General features: G+C 41.7%; 1 protein-coding gene across 2 annotated transcripts in view; it reads left to right on the top strand.

Annotated features, from left to right (window-relative positions):
- The first annotated feature begins 13,955 nt into the window (after positions 1 to 13,955).
- Positions 13,956 to 20,205, top strand: part of EPHA1 (EPH receptor A1) — a 33,707-nt gene continuing 27,457 nt past the window's right edge. For both annotated transcript variants that reach the window (XM_082059923.1, XM_082059922.1), the window contains exons 1-2: positions 13,956 to 14,107; positions 17,254 to 17,321. In XM_082059923.1, coding sequence (XP_081916049.1) covers positions 14,014 to 14,107; positions 17,254 to 17,321 — 162 coding nt within the window. In that variant the 5' untranslated portion in view covers positions 13,956 to 14,013. The remainder of the gene's footprint in view (positions 14,108 to 17,253; positions 17,322 to 20,205) is intronic.

Below are 20,205 nucleotides of genomic sequence, written 5' to 3'. Positions count from 1 at the left end.
TTAATGTTTTATGAATTTGGCTGTAAGGTGATGCATTGAAAATGCTGGGAACCTGAAAGGTGTGGGCTAGAGGAGGAAGTATGGAGTTGCTTTGACATGTATATTCTCATCCTCTCCTGCTCGTTGTTTGTCTTGTTGCTGTGTGTTCTGGCACTGGGATGCATAACTCACTCCAGCTAACGCTCCCCTGTTTGATGAGCCATGTTTTGAAGGTAATGTGTGGGCGTATGTTGAAACGTTGCAGGGAGGGTAAGCTGCATGTTAATAAACAACAGCTTATCTACACATACACACGAACTGAAACAACAATTTGCCTTACTTATTTCAGTGTAAGGCTGGGCCTTATTGTTAAAAAAAAATAGTGCATATTACTGCTGACTGTGTGGTATTGGTTACTGGGTATATGCTGACTCATTTAGGTTCACCTCCAGTCCAGCAGGAGAAAAGTACTGTCTGAAGACGAGAAAGTTGGAACAGACTTCTCAAAATAGTTCCTTGTAAATATTTGTGCATTGTTACTGAGGTAGCAGATTTTCTCCTGCAGTTTGGGTTACAGAAGAGGATAAATAAAACTAAAGTAAGAAATGGCACCTAAGCCCCTGAATTTTATTTTTTAACACAAAGGAAACTATACATGAGTTAATCAGCTGGTGTTCTAAAATTATAACAGGATTTGCTAGAGGGAGCAATCATACTCTGCAAAGTGTTTGACTAAAATAGACTCTTCAGTGTAAAAATTTACTTCCACTTATAATCCACCCAATTTGCTAGGTAGAATTATAAAACAACCAGTTCCTTGATTTTACTCCTGTTACAGCTGCAAAGACAACATGCCACAGAGAGAGACTTCAGGGTTGTTGTTTTATTCATTATTATACAACAGTATCTAGAAATTCCATGCAGATTCAGAATTCAGTTTTGTAAATGCTTCAAGGACATTCTGTGTCCTGAACTGTTTGCAGCATCTTAAACAAAAAAAAGTGTAGGGAAAAAAGTTGAAATTAAAAAAAAACGTTTCAAAAATTGAAGGTTAAAGAAGTAAATTGAGAGACTAAAGAGGATAGACTCCACTGTCATAGCTTTATAATAAGTCCTAGAAGTTACATGACAGGTTTAAAGAAAGAGTAAAACCACTTAAATACAACTTTGACATTTAAGTTCTGCCTAATTTCAGAATTGTGACACTACGGAATTCCAGTTAGTGGCCTTGGAGAAGCCAAAACTCCACAAGTATTTCAGTTTGTGACAGCAAAGCTCCTCAGATACACACAGTTCTGCTCCTGTCCATACTGGACATCCGACCAAGGCTGAACAGAATCATAGACTCAAAGAAAGATATAGGTGGGAGGGTTCCTATGGAGGTCTGTAGTCCACCACACTGCTCCCAGCACAGCTAGGTCCAGAGCTAGATCAGGATGCTCATGGCCTTATCCAGGCAACGTGTGAAATTTCCAAGGAAGAAGACCTCCCAGCCTCTCAGGACACCTGTTCCAGTACTGAACCATCCTTGTGAGAAGAAGTGTTTTTTGCTCTATGGCCAGCCAGTATTTTCTTTGCGCAAATGTTGTGACTGTTTCACTGGGCTGCTCTGAGAGGACTCTGACTCTGGTGTCTCTCTAGCCTCCTAACAGCTAGCTAAAGTCAGCAGTTAAATCCTCCTTTGGAATCCTCTTTGCCAGACTGAACAAACCTAACTCCCTCAGCCTCTCCTTGGACATTGCACGCTCCTCTTGAGCTTGCTCTCATCTCTCATATGGGGGACTGCAACAGTGAGCACAGTGTTCCAGATGTGGCTTCACATGTGACAGATAAAGGGGAATAATCCCTTCACCTGCTGGCCATAATCTTGCTATTGCAGCCCAGTATGTGGTTGGTCTTCATTGCCTCTTTCTGGCTTATGTTCATCTTGCTGTCCAATGGAAGCCCAGGTTCTTTTCTGCAGAGCTGGTCCCAAAACAATTAGTCCCTAGACTGTACTGATGCATGGAGTAGTTTTGTCCCGAAATGACTATGCCATATAGATAAAATATTATTATAGAAGAATATTTTGAAAGGTAGACTTCCTATATGTTTCTGCCAAGCTGGGTCAATGGAAAGCAGTTCCATTTTAACTGTCAAAAATCTTGACTTTGCTTCTCTTTCTGACTTACATAAGCCTACAGATCTCTTTAATGATTTAAATTTAAGTGACGAGGAATGACTGTAACAATGGTAATAAAAATAAATCAGGCCTCAGTCCTACCCACTGCTGAATAGTGATTTAATCTGAGTCAGTAGGAAATAATGGATTATCTGAACTAGTTGGAACTCCACACACAGTTCTACAAATGTCTTTAAAGTTTTTGTATCTGTTTTGCTTTACCTGTAAGTGTGAGTTTGGTTTAAACTAAGACCCACAGATTTATTTTTATTTAAGAAGAGCAGCAATGCATTCTGTCAACCAGCTCAATGAATAATTAGCTCCTTTAAACTGCTTCAGTGAGGGTGTAACAACACTGCCTTCCTCTGAAGGTGCGATTACATCCTGTTGCTTGATTTACAGAAAAGCTCCAAACCCCCTTTTCTTGGGAGGAAAGGGACTGCCTGTTGTTCATGCAGGTAAGGCAGAGGCAGTGAGGAAAGAGGAAAGATGTCTGTGCTGAAAGAAAACATTAGCTCTAAGGACACTCACACCCAGAGGGACCCCAGACTGGGCAAGAAACAGAATCTCAGCCCAGACTGAACTGCACATATCATCAAGAGGAACAAGTCTCTATTTCCTTGTCTTCTAACCCAGAAACAGTGTGTTGTCACTGAACTGATCAGCTCCAAATGAAAGGAAGGGAACCCCCTGTTTCTTCATCACTCTTTAGCTTTGTTGTGTTTAGTAGAATCCTCCTAAAGTCTCAGTACTTGAAGTGAGGTGGGTCTCAGCTGATCCTTAGTGATTGAGTCCACAGTCTTGAGATCATGCATTGACCCATTGCTCCTGTTTTCTATGAAGACATACCACTTGCGTACACTGTTGAGGAAGCTTTATAGACAGACTGTTTATAGCCAGCTGTCGGGGAGGTCCTGCAGCAGCAAAAGGTGGGTGTAAGAGTTAGCCATGGCTTTCTAACTACTGGGAACTGCGTCTAGCAGTGGTCCTTGTTGAGTTACCTGCTTTTGGAGGATCACCGCTCTCTCTGCATTCTCTAAAGAGCTCCTTCCTGGTCTTCACTGACTGCCCATTTTTCTTGTCTTAGAGCTTATCGTAAAGTTTCTTCCTAACTTAGTCAGACTGTTGACTTATGCTCTGAAGTAGACATATAATTCCTAGTTTTGCACCTGAGGTAATATAATTGTGGATGTTTTCATTATTCATCTGAGTCCCTAGATGTTTTGAATCCTGCTGAGATACTGGATAACAATAAAACCTTGAGGCAGTTCCAGTGATTGCAGTGGCAAAAATAAAGGTAAAGACATGTAGGCTTAGCAGATTCATCTCCTCAACTTTATTAATTACTTCTTTCTGGACCTTTTTTGAGAAGTCTTCTTTCCAGAAAAAAATACTCCACTAGTAACTTTTTTTTCCCATCAACTTCCTTCTGTTTGCTCTTGATGTCATTGGAATATTTAATATAATTTTCCAACTTCTTTCATACTTAAATATTGCTGGGTTTTTGATGTTAGCAGAAGTATTCAAGGAATCTCTGCTTTTATTCCTGGTTTAAAGTGTAGAAAGAGTTGGAATTATTCCTTGTAGTAAATATCGTATTACATGATGAACACATGCAATGAGGAATTTTCACCTGTGACCAGTATATGTAATTTATTATTGTTATTCAGCTCTCTATGTCCTTAACTTTTCTAGTTCTTTACAACTTAAACAGCTTTGCATCACTCCACATTCCTAGGAACTTTCCATTCTTCCTGTGACTAGCAAGATCCCATTCTCTCTAAGTCAAAAATATTAACTTTGTATTTTCTTTAAAAAATGTTATACAGAGTATATTGCAACAGACATTTTAGGTTTTGAGTCTGGATGATAGCTTACTTTAACTGTGATGCCACAGGGCTGAGCCAAGCATAAAGTTGTAAGCAGCCAAAAGGTCAGACCTAATTTCACAATCTTCATGTCTAATCACTGACTCCTTCCATTTGAAATCCTGTTTCCATATGAACTTTGGGGCAGATTCATTGTGGGGAAGGGAGAAGCCAGTCAGTAAACACCTTATATTCCCATTAACTTGAATCAGACTGTAGAGCAAAAGCTCCAACTCACTGTCTGGTTGTCCTTGTACATCTCTGGCACAGATGTAGAGAACTTCTGTATTGGTGTGAATATAGAATGAGTGGGTCTGCCTGTGAGTAGGAGCACCAGAAGGAGAAGTATGAGAATGTCTGCAAGACCTAGGTGTTGATGGTCATCAAGATCCCAACACATCAATCTGCATCTTCTTAGGACACTCAGATCAGGAGGGAGAGTCCAATGATGACTCTCACAAGCAGTATAGGATGGAGTGACTAATCAGTGTCAACTCCTAAAGGGTACCTAATGCATGTTCAAAACCTGCACATTGTCACCAACCTAATAATAACTCAGAAGAAGTGATGAAGACCCGACAGCTGATATTCCTTGTAATCAAGGTCATGGCAGATCATTTGGGGACAAGAACCTTGGTGGTTGTGAGAATAAGAGTCTGAGAGTGTGCTGAATGTGACTGAGACCAGTTTTGTTTTTAAATGAAATCACCTTCCTCCCCACATAATGAGCTGGTTCTACAGTACTGCAACATGATTTCCTATATCATTAGTGTAAACTCATCTTACTTTGAGTTATTGCAGATAATGAAAATGCAGGTGCCATTGATTTGACAAGAGTATGACTTTCCTATGCCTGTTTTGCAGGAAGTAATCTTTCCTTTTATAGGGAGATGCTTTAGGTTTGCATTGTTCCTATGGCAACATAAAGGTGAAAATACTAGTCTTATCATGTGACTTTTATCTGGAAAGACTGTATCATATAAATAAGGATGCCTGAGGAGTGTTGAAATCTATCATCATAGGATTAATAATACCACTGCTACACTTATTTTAGCAAAACCAGTAAGAGTTACAGCACATGCTGGACTGCAGCAGACATGAGACTGAAAGGTGCATAGCAGTGTTATTTTGTGTGTTTCCCATATGTAGGCAGAACAGGATAATTCAGACAAATTAGGGAAGATCAGTTTTGGACAGAATTAGGAGGGAAAGAAGTAACTTCATTACTTTAGTTAATACTTCCCTCCGTCATGGCTCTTCAAAGTCCCAATCAGACCCTGTGATTCAGAACCCACTTCTTACACATCAAATTGCTGAGAAAAATCTAAAAGGCTTGCTTCTATTTCTCTGTCTAATCCAAAGGAATTTCAGCACTCCAACCTCTCTCAGTGCTCTCCCTTGGCAGATTGAGAGAGTAGAATGACATTTGCTTTCTCTGGGCTACAATCATTAAAAATTATGGTAAGTGGATTTGACTAATGTAAAGAATTGGCACTGTAACTAAGGAAGTTAACTTGGAGCCATCTGACAAAAGAGAAATGTAGAATTTAAAACTCACATTAAAAGCTGTCTTCAAGTTGACAGGCTAGCCAGACTAAAGTATTAACACAGAATATTGGCTCTCACGTCAATGAATCCCTAGTTGCTGCTGTGAGCAAAGGCTCAGCTGCATTATTTAAAATTATCAAAGTTGTAGTGAATATTTTAATTGCCTGCCAGATCTTCCAAAAACGAGAAGGGGAAGGTCTTAATAAAAGCACATTACTTACTAATAGAGAAGTACTTTAGAAATACATAAGAGAAGTACTTTGAGTCAAATAGTATTAAAGGATTTAAAGACAGTAAATAACTGTAATGAGCCTAGGACAAAGCTGAAGCATCAATTCCAACTCCTGTCAAGTCAAATCAAGTTTCAAAGTTCATCCTGCTGCAAGCACTGGGCTGGACTAGAGACCCTCAGAGGTCCCTTCTGAGATCAGTAGGATTCTACAGCAGAGGCTTCTAACCTGTCTTCTAGGAGATATTGATATGCTCAAATACTTGGCAATAAAACTAAGGGACAGAAAGAAACTGAGGTTTATAATACCTATCAAAACCTTGGCAGAGGCCCTCACGTATTTCTGGCAGTTGTGGGCATAGGATAGCAGAGAGGTAACTATTACCTGCTACTAGCTGTGAGAAGATAGCAGGGCTGTGTCCAGAACTAGAGATGTTCCTCACAATCAGAGGCACCTTGGCAGACCCCTCTTCACTGTAAGTACATGGATGATGCCTTTGGGAAGGAGTACATGGCTGAAGCAGCAGTCTATGAGCCAGGCTAGACTCCCACCTCTTTAGTTCTGAGATACATGTGGGAAGCACAATGAGCAGTGGAGGCTTTCTGCAAAGACACTGTCTCCACCCAGTGTCCTTGCAGATGAATGGAGTGAGGAGATATCCCAGAGCCCAAGACTATGCCCCATCCTATCCCCACCAGTATTCCCACAGCCATTCACAGCACCCTCAGGCCCTCTCCTATGCCCGGCTGTGTTGAGTGCAGGGCTTTGCTGTATAGACCTGTAGAGAGAACTCAGGGATGAGAGTAGGAAGAAAGAAGCTTCTGAGATAAGAGCAGCAACAATGTGTAAGACACCTCAGAACCATCTTCTTTTTAAATGTTACCTTTCAGTTGCCAGGACCTCTCTGAGGTCCCTTTTCCAGCCACCCCCACCCACCTTTACAAGTGACTGTTTCAGACTTGTTGACCCAGTATGCTGTATGCTGAGAGCTGGAGAATGCTCAGGTGGAGTAAGACAGCAATATTGCTCATGTGGAGCATGAACACAGAAAAAAAAAGATAATTTCTAAATCAGCAGAATCCAGTCAGGCAATGCAGAGTTAGACAAGAGCATATTCCACGTTCAACCAAAGATCTTCCCCTGGGCATCATAACTGTTTGGTTTGGGTAGGGTCTCAATATCCCCCAGTGTATGAGTACAGCTGGGCACCTACATTCCACAAACGGTCCTGTCTTTTCTTGGGAGAAGAATGCCATCATCCCCAAATTTGCAGAGGCCTGAGATCTGGCAAACACAGGTGTCCTGAAGTTTTCCAACAAAACCAGCTAAGACATCTGTAAGAATCCCTTCATGATTTACACAGACATAAAAAATCGAAAATATTCATCCTTGCAATTAATTTTGTAAAGGCTGCCCTGAGCAAGGCACTAGATGACAACACAGATCTTATCAGTGGTTGAGCACCAGAGCTCAACCTGTAAGGCCTGTAGATCACATAAGTGCTGTGCATGTGCTCAGAAATGAAGAGAGTTTGGTGGATGATGGCAGAGACATTCTGGGTACTCAAGGTCCGGTATCTTGAATGTACATGCTATTCAAAGAGGTACCTTCACTCAAGGAGGTAGTTCAAGGTGATATCCTGAGTGCCACCTACCAGTACCATTGATACTGGTAGGGTACTAGTGAAATCTCCTTTTCAGTGTAGAGAAACTTCTGAAAGTTTTTTTGTTTTTGTGTTTGTGTGTTTTTTTTTTATTGTTGTTGTTTTGTTTTGTTTTGCTTTTAATTTTTTCACACTGCCATGTTTTGCCAGCAATCAAGGTAAGACATTTCCTAAATATTGTTCCTATAAATAATCAATATCCTAAAAGAATTAAATGCACTTGCATTAAAAATATTTCTGTACTTTTATGGTAGTCAAAATACAAAGTTTACTAAGAGGATGTGTTTCTGTTATGGGCTAGGGAAGTTGAAATTCTTCTGGAAGTCCAATTTTAAGAGCATGGAAGAAGTTTCAATGTATTCACCTCCCCTTTTCAAAGTCACGTTATCACAGCCTAATCCATTTTGGCTTCCATGGCGAGTGCATCCACCAGCCTCCATTCTTTTGGACCGTTTAAAAGCTTAGAAAACCTGCTGATAATCCTCTGTTTAACCATATAGCTTCTTTTGTTCTTTGATCTGAAGCAGCAGGAAAGCAACAAGATGAAATTAATACAACTATTTACAATAATGGAGTTGTAGTCAATGAAAAAGTATGGGAGTATAAGATTAAACCTAGGAAGCAGATTTCAGTATCGTTGAGGGTGAAAAGCTGTCAAAGATGGTGATTTGCTTTGTTGAGAAAAGGCCCCTGTTTGCCTTATGTTTATTATTCAACATGCCAAGGGCAATAGCCATATTGATTTTACTGTGATAAAAACTATAATGCTATAGGACTTTTGCTTGCAGATATTTATAGGTAGAAGATTTACAGAAGAAGAGAGATGAGTCCTTCCTGAGATTGTTTTGTGCCATTATATGAAACTACTTATCCAGCATATAAAATCAGATAGGATCCTATATGATAAAACAAATAAAGACTACACACCCATAAACAGGCTAATGGGAAACAAATATGCTTAAATATTCTGCCCTTCCCTCCCAATAAAAAATTTTCTAGACCCTAGAAGCTTTTTATTTTCTAACAAAATTGTTGTGCAGGCCTTAAGTCCCTTTAATGGCCCGCCTGGGGAAGCAGCCAGGAAGGCAGGACAAGAAATAAACAGGAGACCAAAGTGGAGCTGAGGAATGAGGTAAAGCTCCATGCCAGCTGCTTGGTTTCAGTGGCAGTTTCACTTTGCCGTGCAATCATCTCCACATCAAAAAGCTGACTGAAGGTGCTAGTAGTAATTCCAGCACTGTATCCCTAACCTAAACCTCTTGGCTCTAAAGATCCTGCCATGCTCAGTTATCTTCTAGACAAGTCCATGAAAATGTGAGAATGGGAAGCTTAATACCCACCCAGTGTATACCCTTGGCTCTACCTGTTTAAGTGCAAACATATGAGACAGTCTGGTTTTACAAATTGGCATGTAAAGATCTAAGACCGTCTGGTTCTACAGATGGATGTGTAAAGATGAGGAAAGACCAGATGGCTCAGCAGAATATGGCCCTTAGTTGCTGCTGAAAATCAGGTCTCATAAAGTCTGTGTTGTGTTTTATTGTGTTGTTGGTCTACAGTTGCTTTCAGCATTCACTTTAGTTTCCACGTTTTGATTTACTTAATAGACCAAGTTTCAAAAATCAAGTGGGAAGATGAACTGGCAATAGAGTTGACAGCAAGTTGGCAAGATGTTACCACTATCAGTGCCCTCTTTTCACCTGCAAGACAGTAAGGCATCTGTTTCAAATATCTTGCCTTGATGTCAACATTGAACACACTCAGGATGAACATAGATTGTTAATGCAGTGACCAGTAGCAACTATTTCATTTTGGCACAGGATAGCAACACTACAACACCAAGATTAAGCTACAATAGTAAGAAAAGAGGACAAGCTTATTGTGTTTATTTTGTGGAGGCAACTGTAATTCATCAAGAAGAGTATAATAAAAGTAACAGCAGATTTGAAACAGATAAAAAAGCTCTAAAATTTCTGTTAATTAAAACAAATAACAACAAAACAACAACCAACCAAACAAACGTTCACACACACACACAAAGAAGCAACAAATTAAAAGACTGATTAACTCACACATTCAGCTGTCAGTGTAGAAAAAAAGTAAAATCACACTATCAAAGTGACTAGCGATATAGATGCTTATTGCATGTTATTAATGCAAAAGATATCTTTTTCAATGTTGGTGAGGTGTTTTCACACTTAAGGATAATTAATCCAAAATGGGAAAGAAAACTAGAAAACATGAACTAATTACAAATTACAGTTATGTACGAGTCATACAGAGATGACTATTGCTATATTTTGAGCTGTGATTAAATTACTAAAATTATTACAATCCTATTTTTCTACAACCTAGTTGAAGAAGTCATGAGCATGATGAAGTCATGAGCATCTAGAAATCAAATTTGTCTGGGTCAAATTTTCTGTTTATCGTACATACACTGCTTGTGTTAGTAATGCTCAAGGAGAAACTGAATCTTGCCTTTTATTTTTCCCCTTGTTTCTTCCTGAGGTAAGTAAGAAAAGTAATAAAAAAGTGAAAAATTAATGCTATCAATATAAATAAATATTTTTAAATGTGCTCAGGAAGAATGCTCTCTTGAAGAGGAGCGTAAGTGTAGAACTGCACTTTTTGGATTTATAACTATAAAATGTGCTATAATATCTATTAGAAAGTAAGTAACTCTTGTGACTGAGACTTGTACAACTTGGAGCAGTTTTAGGAATGTGAATATGAACCAGATTATATTATGGCTGGGTTTGCATTGCTTTCCACTTTTCTATCCAGAATGTTGCATCTTAACATAAGTGAAACCCTGTTTGGCTTAGATTTTTTTTGTTTTTGCAATAGGTCCCTCAGTCTCACATGGATTCACTGTTGACCAAAAGTGCTAACTTGGAAAGAAACAAAAGCCTGGCCATCACCAGACAAAGCTGATTGCATCACCCTTAAACTACGTGTGGTCCTGATGGGTGGGATGGGCTGCTCTCTGCTCCTGCCACAGCACTGTGAGGCAGCCAGGACCTCTTGGGTTGTACACCCACTGCAGAGTAGCAGAACTGGGATGCGAAGGCAAGAGAATTTTCTCAGATAATTTCTGGGCAAAATAAAGCTCCTTTTCCTCATTTTCAGGATGGTACAATAATTTAATTTACTCCTGTTTTGCAAGCCCAACAAGAGCATGGCAGACCATGCGCAGGACAGCTTATCTAGAGACAAAAGGCAGAAAGCCTGCAGTTCAGCCAACAGTGGAAATATACTTTTGTCCCTAATTAGGTCTCCAGCCAGGGTAGAGAAATATCAATGAGTACATTGCTGATGAACAAGTAAGTGGAGTTTTATGCAGTTATACTGGAATTATAGTCCATATCTGTGTCCCTCCAACTCTGTTAAGTGGAGAATATATATGGGAAGCTGCCCTCCCATTTTGACTAGAGCCCAAGTAAGGAGTTGTCTACATTCCTGGTGCCAAGAAGACACGATTGTTCATCTACTGGTGATTAACAGAATCAGAAAAAGATGAAGGTGGAAAGGGACTACTGGAGGTCTTTAGCCCAAATACCTACTCACAGCAGGGTTAACACCAAAGCTGTCTCAGGTTGCTCAGGGCCCTGTTCAGGCAAACTCTACATCTCCAAGGGTGTTACTCTCTGGATATGTGCAGAAGAGTGAGGGAGTTTCCTCTGCTTCTACTGGGAATGAAAACCCGGATCTATACCCTATCTCTATCAGCTTCATTCGTTCCCTTGCCCTTGTTATTATTCTCAGGGGAGAAAGATGAGAAAGCTTGACTACTTGTGCAGCCAGGTCCCTAAGCTAGGGGTGACCACTTTGTGATTAAGAGGAGTCACTTGTTCTCCTTTGTAGGAGTTTAAAATATCTGTTTAAAATAAAGTCTAAGTTTCTGAGTGAAAAAAGTCTGTGTACAGAACTAATTTAACAGCTCAAGCCACTAGATGGTAGGAGTATATTTTCTGCAGAAAGACTGTCTGAAGTCAGTTGTTTGAAATATATTTCTGGTCAAGTAGAGTCGGAAAACTTTCCAACATGAAAAAGAAAACACTAGAATATTAAAACATGGTCATGAAGTGGAGCTTGTTGCAGAATGTCACTGGGGCCCCTGGGAGCCCTATACATCTATGCTACAATAACACCTTAGTGAAAGCCAGTTGAAGATGCACAGATGCAAGTTATCAATACCAAAGGATGCTTCAATAGTTTGGGAAGTAATATCAAGTGAGGAACTCTAGAGATTGCTTCTAGGTTCAGTTTCATTCACCATCTAGAAGGACATTTAACAGCACAATGGTGAAACTCACCACTCTTTCTAAAATGTGAGGAGGAACGAACACAGTAAACAATTTATAAGAAACATATGAAAGATTTCTGTCTGAACTGCAGTTCAAAAGAAACATATCCCACCTCAGTCTTGGGAGTGCCCTTTGACTGTCCCAACAGTACATCAAGACAAGACCTGGTGCATACCATTCCTCCTCTTCTCCCTCACCACAAGCCCACATATCTGTAGGAGGAAAGCCCAGGTGTGTTGTGTAGTGATATTTTCCAGCCAGACACCTAATCTCAGCGATACGTGAAACAGAATACTAGGAAATTGAAGGAAAATATGCCCTGTGATTCAGAAATACCCAGAGGGACTAGAAACACAAGATGAGGTTCAACCCAAAGACATGTTGAGAGTGAGTTTAAAAGATGCAGTTATCTTCTTACCACCAAAAAGCATGCCAGAGATCGGACACTCACTGAGAAGCCATGACAGTGAACAGGTTATGGAGATGTAAAGCATAGAATCATAGAATATAATTGTAAAGAGAAATATTTTTTTGAAAACAAGATATTTCAGATTTTTAAGGGTTTTTTTTGTTTTTGTTTTTGTTTTTTAACACTAGACACCCAGGGAATTAATTTTGTCCAACAGTTTAAAAAGACAAAATCCAGCCTTGTGATGCACAAGCAAAAGGATCCTGTCAATCCTATTTATACAACTCAGCAGAGTTGTATGAATAATTCACATGTAGTACTCCACTGTACTGGGCGCAGCCTCTGTGTAAATTTCTCCTTTTCCCCTTTTGGATCTGCACTTCCGTGCAGAGAACACATGGCAAAGCACTGCAACAGGGCTTTTACAGATACTAGAAAAGTTCCAGGCATTTGGGCTTCTACTTTTTTATGCTTTCACTTGTTTATAGATTTGCTGCATATCTTGATCTTGCTGTAACATTAGATCATATTTTGTTTGACTACCACTGTACACATTCTGACTGGGAGCTACAGTAGGTGAACTCCAATCTACAAAGTAACAAGGAGTTACACATGATTTTTGACCACCATCATCTGGAATATCCAAATTTCTAACCCACATCAGCCAACACTAACACGGGGGAGAAAATATTTTTCAGACCTTTTCTTCCAACAAGCCTTAGTAGACCTGTTCCTGCCTATTCCAAATAGCTTAGATAAATGTCCTGAGTATCTGCCTACTAATGAAACAGAGACAGAGCATCCCCAGCTTCTCCACCCCAGAGCTTTGGTACTTCTGTGATGGTACATATGCAAACTCAGGTAGCCCTGAGAAATTGAATGTAAGGCTGTAACATTGTTTGTTTGTGGGTTTGTTTTTTTTTTCCTTAGAAAAGATATGAGCTCCTGAGGTGGCCTAGAGCTTTATTCTCCAGTTGCAAACGGTTCTTTCCCATTTCATGTCTATGCAGGCCTTGCCTATGCTGTCCCATCACAAAGGAGAAGTTAGCCATCTGCCCCACTGCTACATCAATGACTGAAGAAGGCACAGTACTGTACAAATGAGGACTGAAATGGATACATTCCACTACTGCTAAGTCAAGGTATGGGATGTAGACAAGGAAACCTTATACTGGTGCTGCAGTGAAAGTCATTCAAATATGGGGACATGCTATCACAGCCTGGGGAACAAAACAGGCTGCTGCTACTGCCTACAGATGGATTTCCTAAATATCTACTGTGAGGACAGCTCAGGGGTTTTAGCCGCATTCTCACAGAGAGTAGTGGACCGAGCAGTCTCTAACTCAGTATCTGGGCTGTTTTCATCTCTCAAAGTTACAAGTGCGCCTCGGGGGGATGGGCAGGGGGCAGAGTCAGGGGCCAGCCCTAGCCAGGGGTCCAGCTGAGCGCGCCCGGAAAGCCGCCTGGGGACGCCGGAGCAAGAGCGGGGACGGTGGCGAGGGCTGCCCAGGAGGTGGCAATCGGGAGCCTCTTACGAGACTGGAGCAAAGGTGGAGGGAGGCTCCCAGGAAAAAGGTGGCTGCCTTTAAGGTGGATTTATTTGCCTGCCAGATGGGAAGTCTGTGACCAGCCCCTTTAAAACAGGTAAAGGCGGTAAGGCTTCTCCACCCACTCGCCTTGATCTTTCATCATAACTGTGGGCCAGGCAGGGAGGTTGTGCAATGTGTGCGCTCCAGTCAGGAGGCTGCGGGAGAGGTTCATGCACTGCCAGCAGGAGCCAAGGCTCGGAGGCCTGAGCCAGGAAAGCAGGCAGGGGCTGGGAGCCAGCCCCCCTCTCCAACCACCATGGGGCTGAGGACCTGGAGCAGCAGGATTGAGCTCTCCCTCAGGCTCCTTCTCTTTTGGACTCTCTTTCCTCCCGAGGTGCCTGGGAAAGAAGGTAAGCGTGGGACCCACTGGTCCCTCTGCCTGGAGGGTTGGACTTGGGCAGTCAGGCAGAGAGGGACCTCTCTAGGGGGCAGGGAAGAAGGCCTGGCACACATGCCTCAGGGACACCACAGGCTGCCCAGCGGGAGCTGGAGAGTGAATGGGGGTGTCTGGGGAGCGCAGGTGGGTCTGGGGGAATGAAGGCCAGGAGCAAATCCCATCCAGAGTCTTGGTGGCTTAGTGAATTGAGCCCAGGTATATTTTTCTCCTCCCTCTCCACCCCCTCCCAGCTGAAGAACAAATGCCTCAGCATATCCAGTAATCAAAGAGAATTCTGCCCCTGTTTGCCTTAAACACAAGAGTTGCAGATAACAAATTTAAACACAAACTCAGAAAGTTTCTCCCCCTGCCCCCACCAACATTCCCGCACTTTCCTCAGGAAGCCCTCTTGGGAGTTAACCCCTGTGAGCAAGAGGACAGTCATTTTTTTCAGAGGCTTGGAAGGTGAGACTGTCTCTTTCACCTACCCCAGTGCTGGAAAGCAGACCTGGGTTTTACAGTTTCTTCTTCCACCTCTTAAGTCTCCCTTGCTTCCCTTCTCTGTTCCACTTAGTCGCTTTTATTACATGTAGTGACTTTTTTTCTTCCATCTTGGCCATTGCACGGTGCTTATGAAACATCTGGGGAATGGGAATTTTTAATAGACAGGTGAGGAAGAGTAAATCTCTGTTCTGTTCCCCACCTCCTCCTGCAGTTAATTCCTGCCAGAGACTTCTAGTCTCTGTTTTGCACAGTGAGAGGTGTTGTGGCATTTCCATCCCAAGAGAAGTCTTCTTCTTTGCTGTTCCATGCTCTTGATTGAGAGGACTTAGTCATAACTGGCAGTTCAGCTATTGGCTCATCTCAGACCCTGTGAGTGCTGAGTGTTCTTTTAAAGGGTTCTTGACAGCACATTTGTATGAAGCTACATGGATGCAGCTAGCAACCATTGTGGAGAAGGCTAGCCTAAGTGAGAAGTAAAATAAGGTAGCAGCATGCAGGTTCTGTTTCCGTAAGTGTGTGACCAGTAGTTGGCAGTAAGAGTCAGGGACTTCTCTGCCAGCTTCTCCCCTGTCTCAACCATCTCATTTGGGCTATGTCTGTGATCCACTCTTCTTTAACCTGTCTGGGAACAGCTCATTTCCCCAGCATCCCTTCTTATCTGAAGTCTTTCTTCTTTTGGGGGACACCTCTTCCCATGTGGCTGGACAGCCCACATGAGATTCCTAGCAGTGAGATTCCTAGCTAGTACCCCCGAGTACTCATATGCTCTATGCTCTTGTAGTGGTGCTGACTCATTCTTCCTTTCCTTGGAGAATCCCTGTTGCAGGTTTCTCTTTGAGAGGTACTTCTTGAGAATGGACTTCACCCCCTCCAGTGGGCGCTTGGCAGCTGAATGAGCTGCTGCTGGTGGTACAGCAGCATGGCACAGGGGCTCTGCAAGGTTCCTGGCCCAGCTGCTTCTAATTTCCTTTTCCCTTGCTCTGCTAGAACCTGCCATGCAGCTCCTCTCACTTCAACATCACCGCTTCAGGCCTGAAGTGTGTGGGTTAGATATTATCTGGGTGACAATTCTGGAAGGACAGGCTACCTCACCCTGTGAGTTTTTGGAGCAAACAACACAAGAATAGTATCTCAAATAGAGTGACTGAGAGCAGAAGGGAAGGGAGTGAGGAACCTTGTCTGGACAGAGAGTCTGTGGCTAGGAAGGTTTTGCCATATGATCATGCAATGTGGACGCTGCAAAGTTGCAAAACCTGGATTCCTGCTTTTCTCTTCTCCCAATCCTGAAAGGTGGTTTCAGAGGTGAGAACAGCAGCGCAATCCCTCTTATCTCTGATTCTGGGCCCACAGCCTGCTTCCTCATTCCACAGGACTGTTGCTGATCTGCACTCTATTACTTATAGTTGGCAGACAGTATTTGTAAAGCAGTCAGATGAGGGGGAGGAAATCTGGTTATTTAAATGCCATTTAAATATTTCCCCCCTTCTACCTTTCACCCCTAAATTCTTTTCTGGGATGTTATAAACAACCCCTTTGAATATATGCACAGGAATTTAAAAGGCAATCCAAGGAATTTTTCCTTTGCCCTATGTTTCCAAGCTGGGTCTGTCATAGATGCATCAAAACCAGCAGTCTGTTCTGGCTGCACTGGCAGAGCCAAAGGCAGGCACAAAGCTGCACATCCAGCAATACCACTTACTCCAACTCCTCTCTCTTCTCCCTATTTGCCTACAAAGTGATACATTTTAACTTCCCGTCAGATCAAGAGGTGAGGGCAAACTCTGGTCACATTTTTAAATTTATTTGAGGACTAAAAATGAACATACCACTGAATTTCTCCTTTGTCATATAATTCTAGGAGCCAAGGCTTGACACAGCCATGCAAGGCAATTCTGCAAGAGATGCCAATGCTATGCCCAGGAACCATTCTTCTCTTGCTGCCATGGCTAAAACAGTCATGGGAGGGAGAGAGTGAAATGATTTCTAGGCCACCATCAGATGGTGGGCAGCCTGAGTCAGAGGTAGAGGGCTCAGCAGCTCGATCAACTGATGCATCTCATGGCTTTTGGGTACTCTCACAGTGGAAAGTTCCTTCTACAACTTCACGCTGCCTCCGTACTTTCCTACTGCACTTCAAGCACTAAATAGTACCTCTAGGGGACACTGACTGATCTTTTGTGTTCACAACTTATTAGATTGCCCACCTCTTCATCCATTTTGTCTGCTGTCTTTCTATTCCAAGGAAAGATACATTCAGCTGCTAATGCTGAGTTCCCATTTCAACAGGCTACAGCTTCCTCCTCCCATTTTAGGAAGCAGAAAAATTCATCGGGGTTGCATGTTTTGGATGTGTATGGGTATTACTTGAGAGGTGTATAATATATCAGGAAAACCTTTTAATTCCTGACTAGCTGCACTGTCTTGTATCTTCCCATCCTTCCTCTAAATGTATTTTTTTAAAGTAAAAGGTCACAAAGGATGTAGCGTTGAGAGGAGAAGTGCAGGCTTTCTCTTCTGTGACAAAATGAGGATGAAGCCATTTCACAGGCCATATGAGTTAGGTCACTGACATTTTTTTTTTTTTTTTTTTTTCTTCCCCCTTCTTCTGGTTTCCAGTGGATCTGCTCGACACAAGCACTGCACAGGGTGAACTGGGCTGGCTTCCAGACCCTCCAGAAGTAGGGGTGAGTACACACATTCAAGGAACTGGAGCCACTGGGAGTACTGAATTATGGGAAAGCATAATCCAAGTTGAAATTTCACCTTGCTTCCCAAACTCAGGCTTCTGCAACTCCACCTTCTCCTGGACATTGTATGCTTTTGTAAGTTGCTCTGCCTTGCAGCACCTTCACCTCTGCAGCCTCACCCCGTAGCCAGCTGTTTGCCTCATTGACATCCAGTAGCTCTTCTGATGCCCATTGACTTACAGTAGCTCTTAGTGATTAATTGTGTCATTGAAATACATTGTTTCCATGAAGTAATAAAACTTAATGGAGGAAAAGAACCAAATCCTCACCCAGTTTTTCATTCTAACATGTTGTGAACACATCTTATGTCTCCTTTTCCAGGCAAGCAGCCATGATGGAAGTATTTCTGTCTCCAAGTCTCTCAAGAATTTAGAATCTTTGTTTAAGGTTGTTCTATTTTCCTCTTGAGTACTAAGCTGAATGATTCAGATACACATTTTTAAACTCAGCAGCTAACTGAAGAAATAACTGTTAACTCAGGGGGTGGCAGTCTGGCCTGCTGAGTGGGCTGTAAGGTTCTAAGACTTTACACCCAGCCCTAGTGCTGTTTTGGGCCCACACAGCTGAAAATGGGAGAGGCATTTCCCTTTGTTTCATGACTGTAAAATTGAGTTGATGGAAGTACTTCAAAATCTACTCCTGAAACCACTGCAAAATTGGACCAAAAAAGACAGCTGAGCTCTTGGCTATTTTTGTACAAGTAGAGTAATTTGTATGAAGTACAGTTGAGCAGGCCCTCTAGTGTCACAAAGATGGTTTCCTTTGTAACAGCAAAACTGGGAAGTGGTGGAAGAAAGGCACAAAGAAAAGGGAATTCAGGGACTATACTACAGTAGTTGAAAGGACATATGTTAGTACATAGTTCCAGTTCCTCATCCATGCTCTTATCTTTCTAGCAAGCCCCAAGCTTTCCTATGGAAAAAGTGGCTTTACCCTTGCTGCTTATGAAGTAGACCTGGGCTCAGCCTGTTCCTAATTAATTTTCTTAACTTTCCTCTGTAATGTGGTGTGGCTGGTTTAAATCCACCCCAGTCTCATCCTCCTCCTCCTCCTGATAGTCTTTCTTGGTGAACCAGAACCAGACAGTGAGGTTCTCCCGCACTGGCATAACTTCCTTTGTGTCATTAGTACAGATGTTTATTATTATTATTATTATTATTATTATTATTATTATTATTCCCTACTCAAAACAGGTGCCCTAGTGAGACATATATGTAGATCATGTTTTTTTTTCATTGTTCCCTTTGTTTTCTGTGTGGTAATTTTAACTCCATACTAGGCACTAGGCATATTCAAGATGAAGTCTGCCTCTTGGAGAGATTGGAAAAAAACTCTGAAAAGTGCATTCTAAAAATAATCTGACAGAAGACAAAAAACCTTTGTTACAGAACATCTGATTTTTGCACAGTAGGTTAACTGCAGTGCTACATGTTGGCATACCCTTCTGCTTGAGCTACATCTGCTTTTAAAATATGTATATTTAAAATGTAGTTGTAACTGGGAGTTGTAGAAAATGCTGGAAAACATGGCCTGAGAGTAGATCAGGATACTGATGACTGATAAAATATCAGAGGATGAAAAATGGATTCATTGACTTCTGATGAGCAACTCTTTTGCAGGGATTTGTCTAATGATGTCATTTCCCAATAACTGTTAGGTGGAAGGCTGACAAATTGCCATGAGCAAAAAGGGAACAATGGGCAATTCTCTTCAAATCAGAACTTTGAACAACTGTTTCTGAAACAATTCTTCCAAAATGAAAACTTAAATATGTTTGAAAGAGAACTGAGATTAATTCAGAACACCTTTTGAGACACAAGGGCTAAGATTAATACTGAATAGTCTGACTAGCTTGATTAGTAACAGGCTGGAAACATCTGAGGAGTATTCCATACAGAGTTGAAGGGTATATTTCATGTAACACTGCTTCTTGTACCTAACCTCAGATGCCAGAGATCTCCCATCTATGAACTGGATTTGTGTCAATATGCTTATCACACAGAGGAGGAATTTGCTATGAGGAATTTTCATGCTTTATATGGACAAGGTCTCCATAGCATAGCCAGAGGAGGTTGGATAATTCTGTGGAGGCAGAATTACACCTTTGTTTTCTCCTCACTTTTAGCCAGTGACACTGGATGAAATGGCTTGCCATGTGTGATTGTTTCATGGTCAGACTTGGTCTGTATCCAGTAGAGGCAATGATTCTGTTAAGACATGCTCAGCCTAAGAACACTGAACTGATACCAGTCGGTTTTAGACAGCATGGGTAATTTTTTCTGTACTTCTAGAGTACATTAACTGGCAGTGAAATCTTGCATAAGCTTAAAGGTCGCCTTTAAGTGAAAGTGTCTGTACTTCATGTAAAGTGTCTGTAGAAGTTTGCTTGCTACAAGGTATGTGCTAGCTTTTGCTTTTAGTAGCTGTTTAGAAAGGGTTTCATTCTTTTAAGGCTGCTACTGGAAACTAGGCCCTTAAAAAGCAAACTGTAGATCCTATTATGTAATCACTTTCTTATCTACCTTACTGCCCCCACCCACCCATCATCTAACAAATTTTGAGACAGCAATACCAGTTGGGCATGGGAAGGTGTATTACAGTACTAGTGGTAGATTCCCATCTTTTAAAATATATCAGAGAGCTAATGATGATCACTTAGAAGGTGTCAGGAGTCCAATACTCACTTGCTTTGACATTTCTTTAAGGCTCCTCTTGCTGCACAAACAGCCTGGCTACTGATTTCAAAAATCGCTGAAACTGTCCTAAAAGAACTTCCTAAATCCTACCTTGAACAAATTCAGTTACTGGGCATAATAGCATG

Source organism: Streptopelia decaocto, assembly GCF_964273445.1.
Source record: "Streptopelia decaocto genome assembly, chromosome: 1".
Taxonomy (NCBI): Eukaryota; Metazoa; Chordata; class Aves; order Columbiformes; family Columbidae; genus Streptopelia; species Streptopelia decaocto.
The sequence above is the reverse complement of the archived record's forward strand: the minus strand, read 5'-3'. Positions and strand labels throughout refer to the sequence as shown.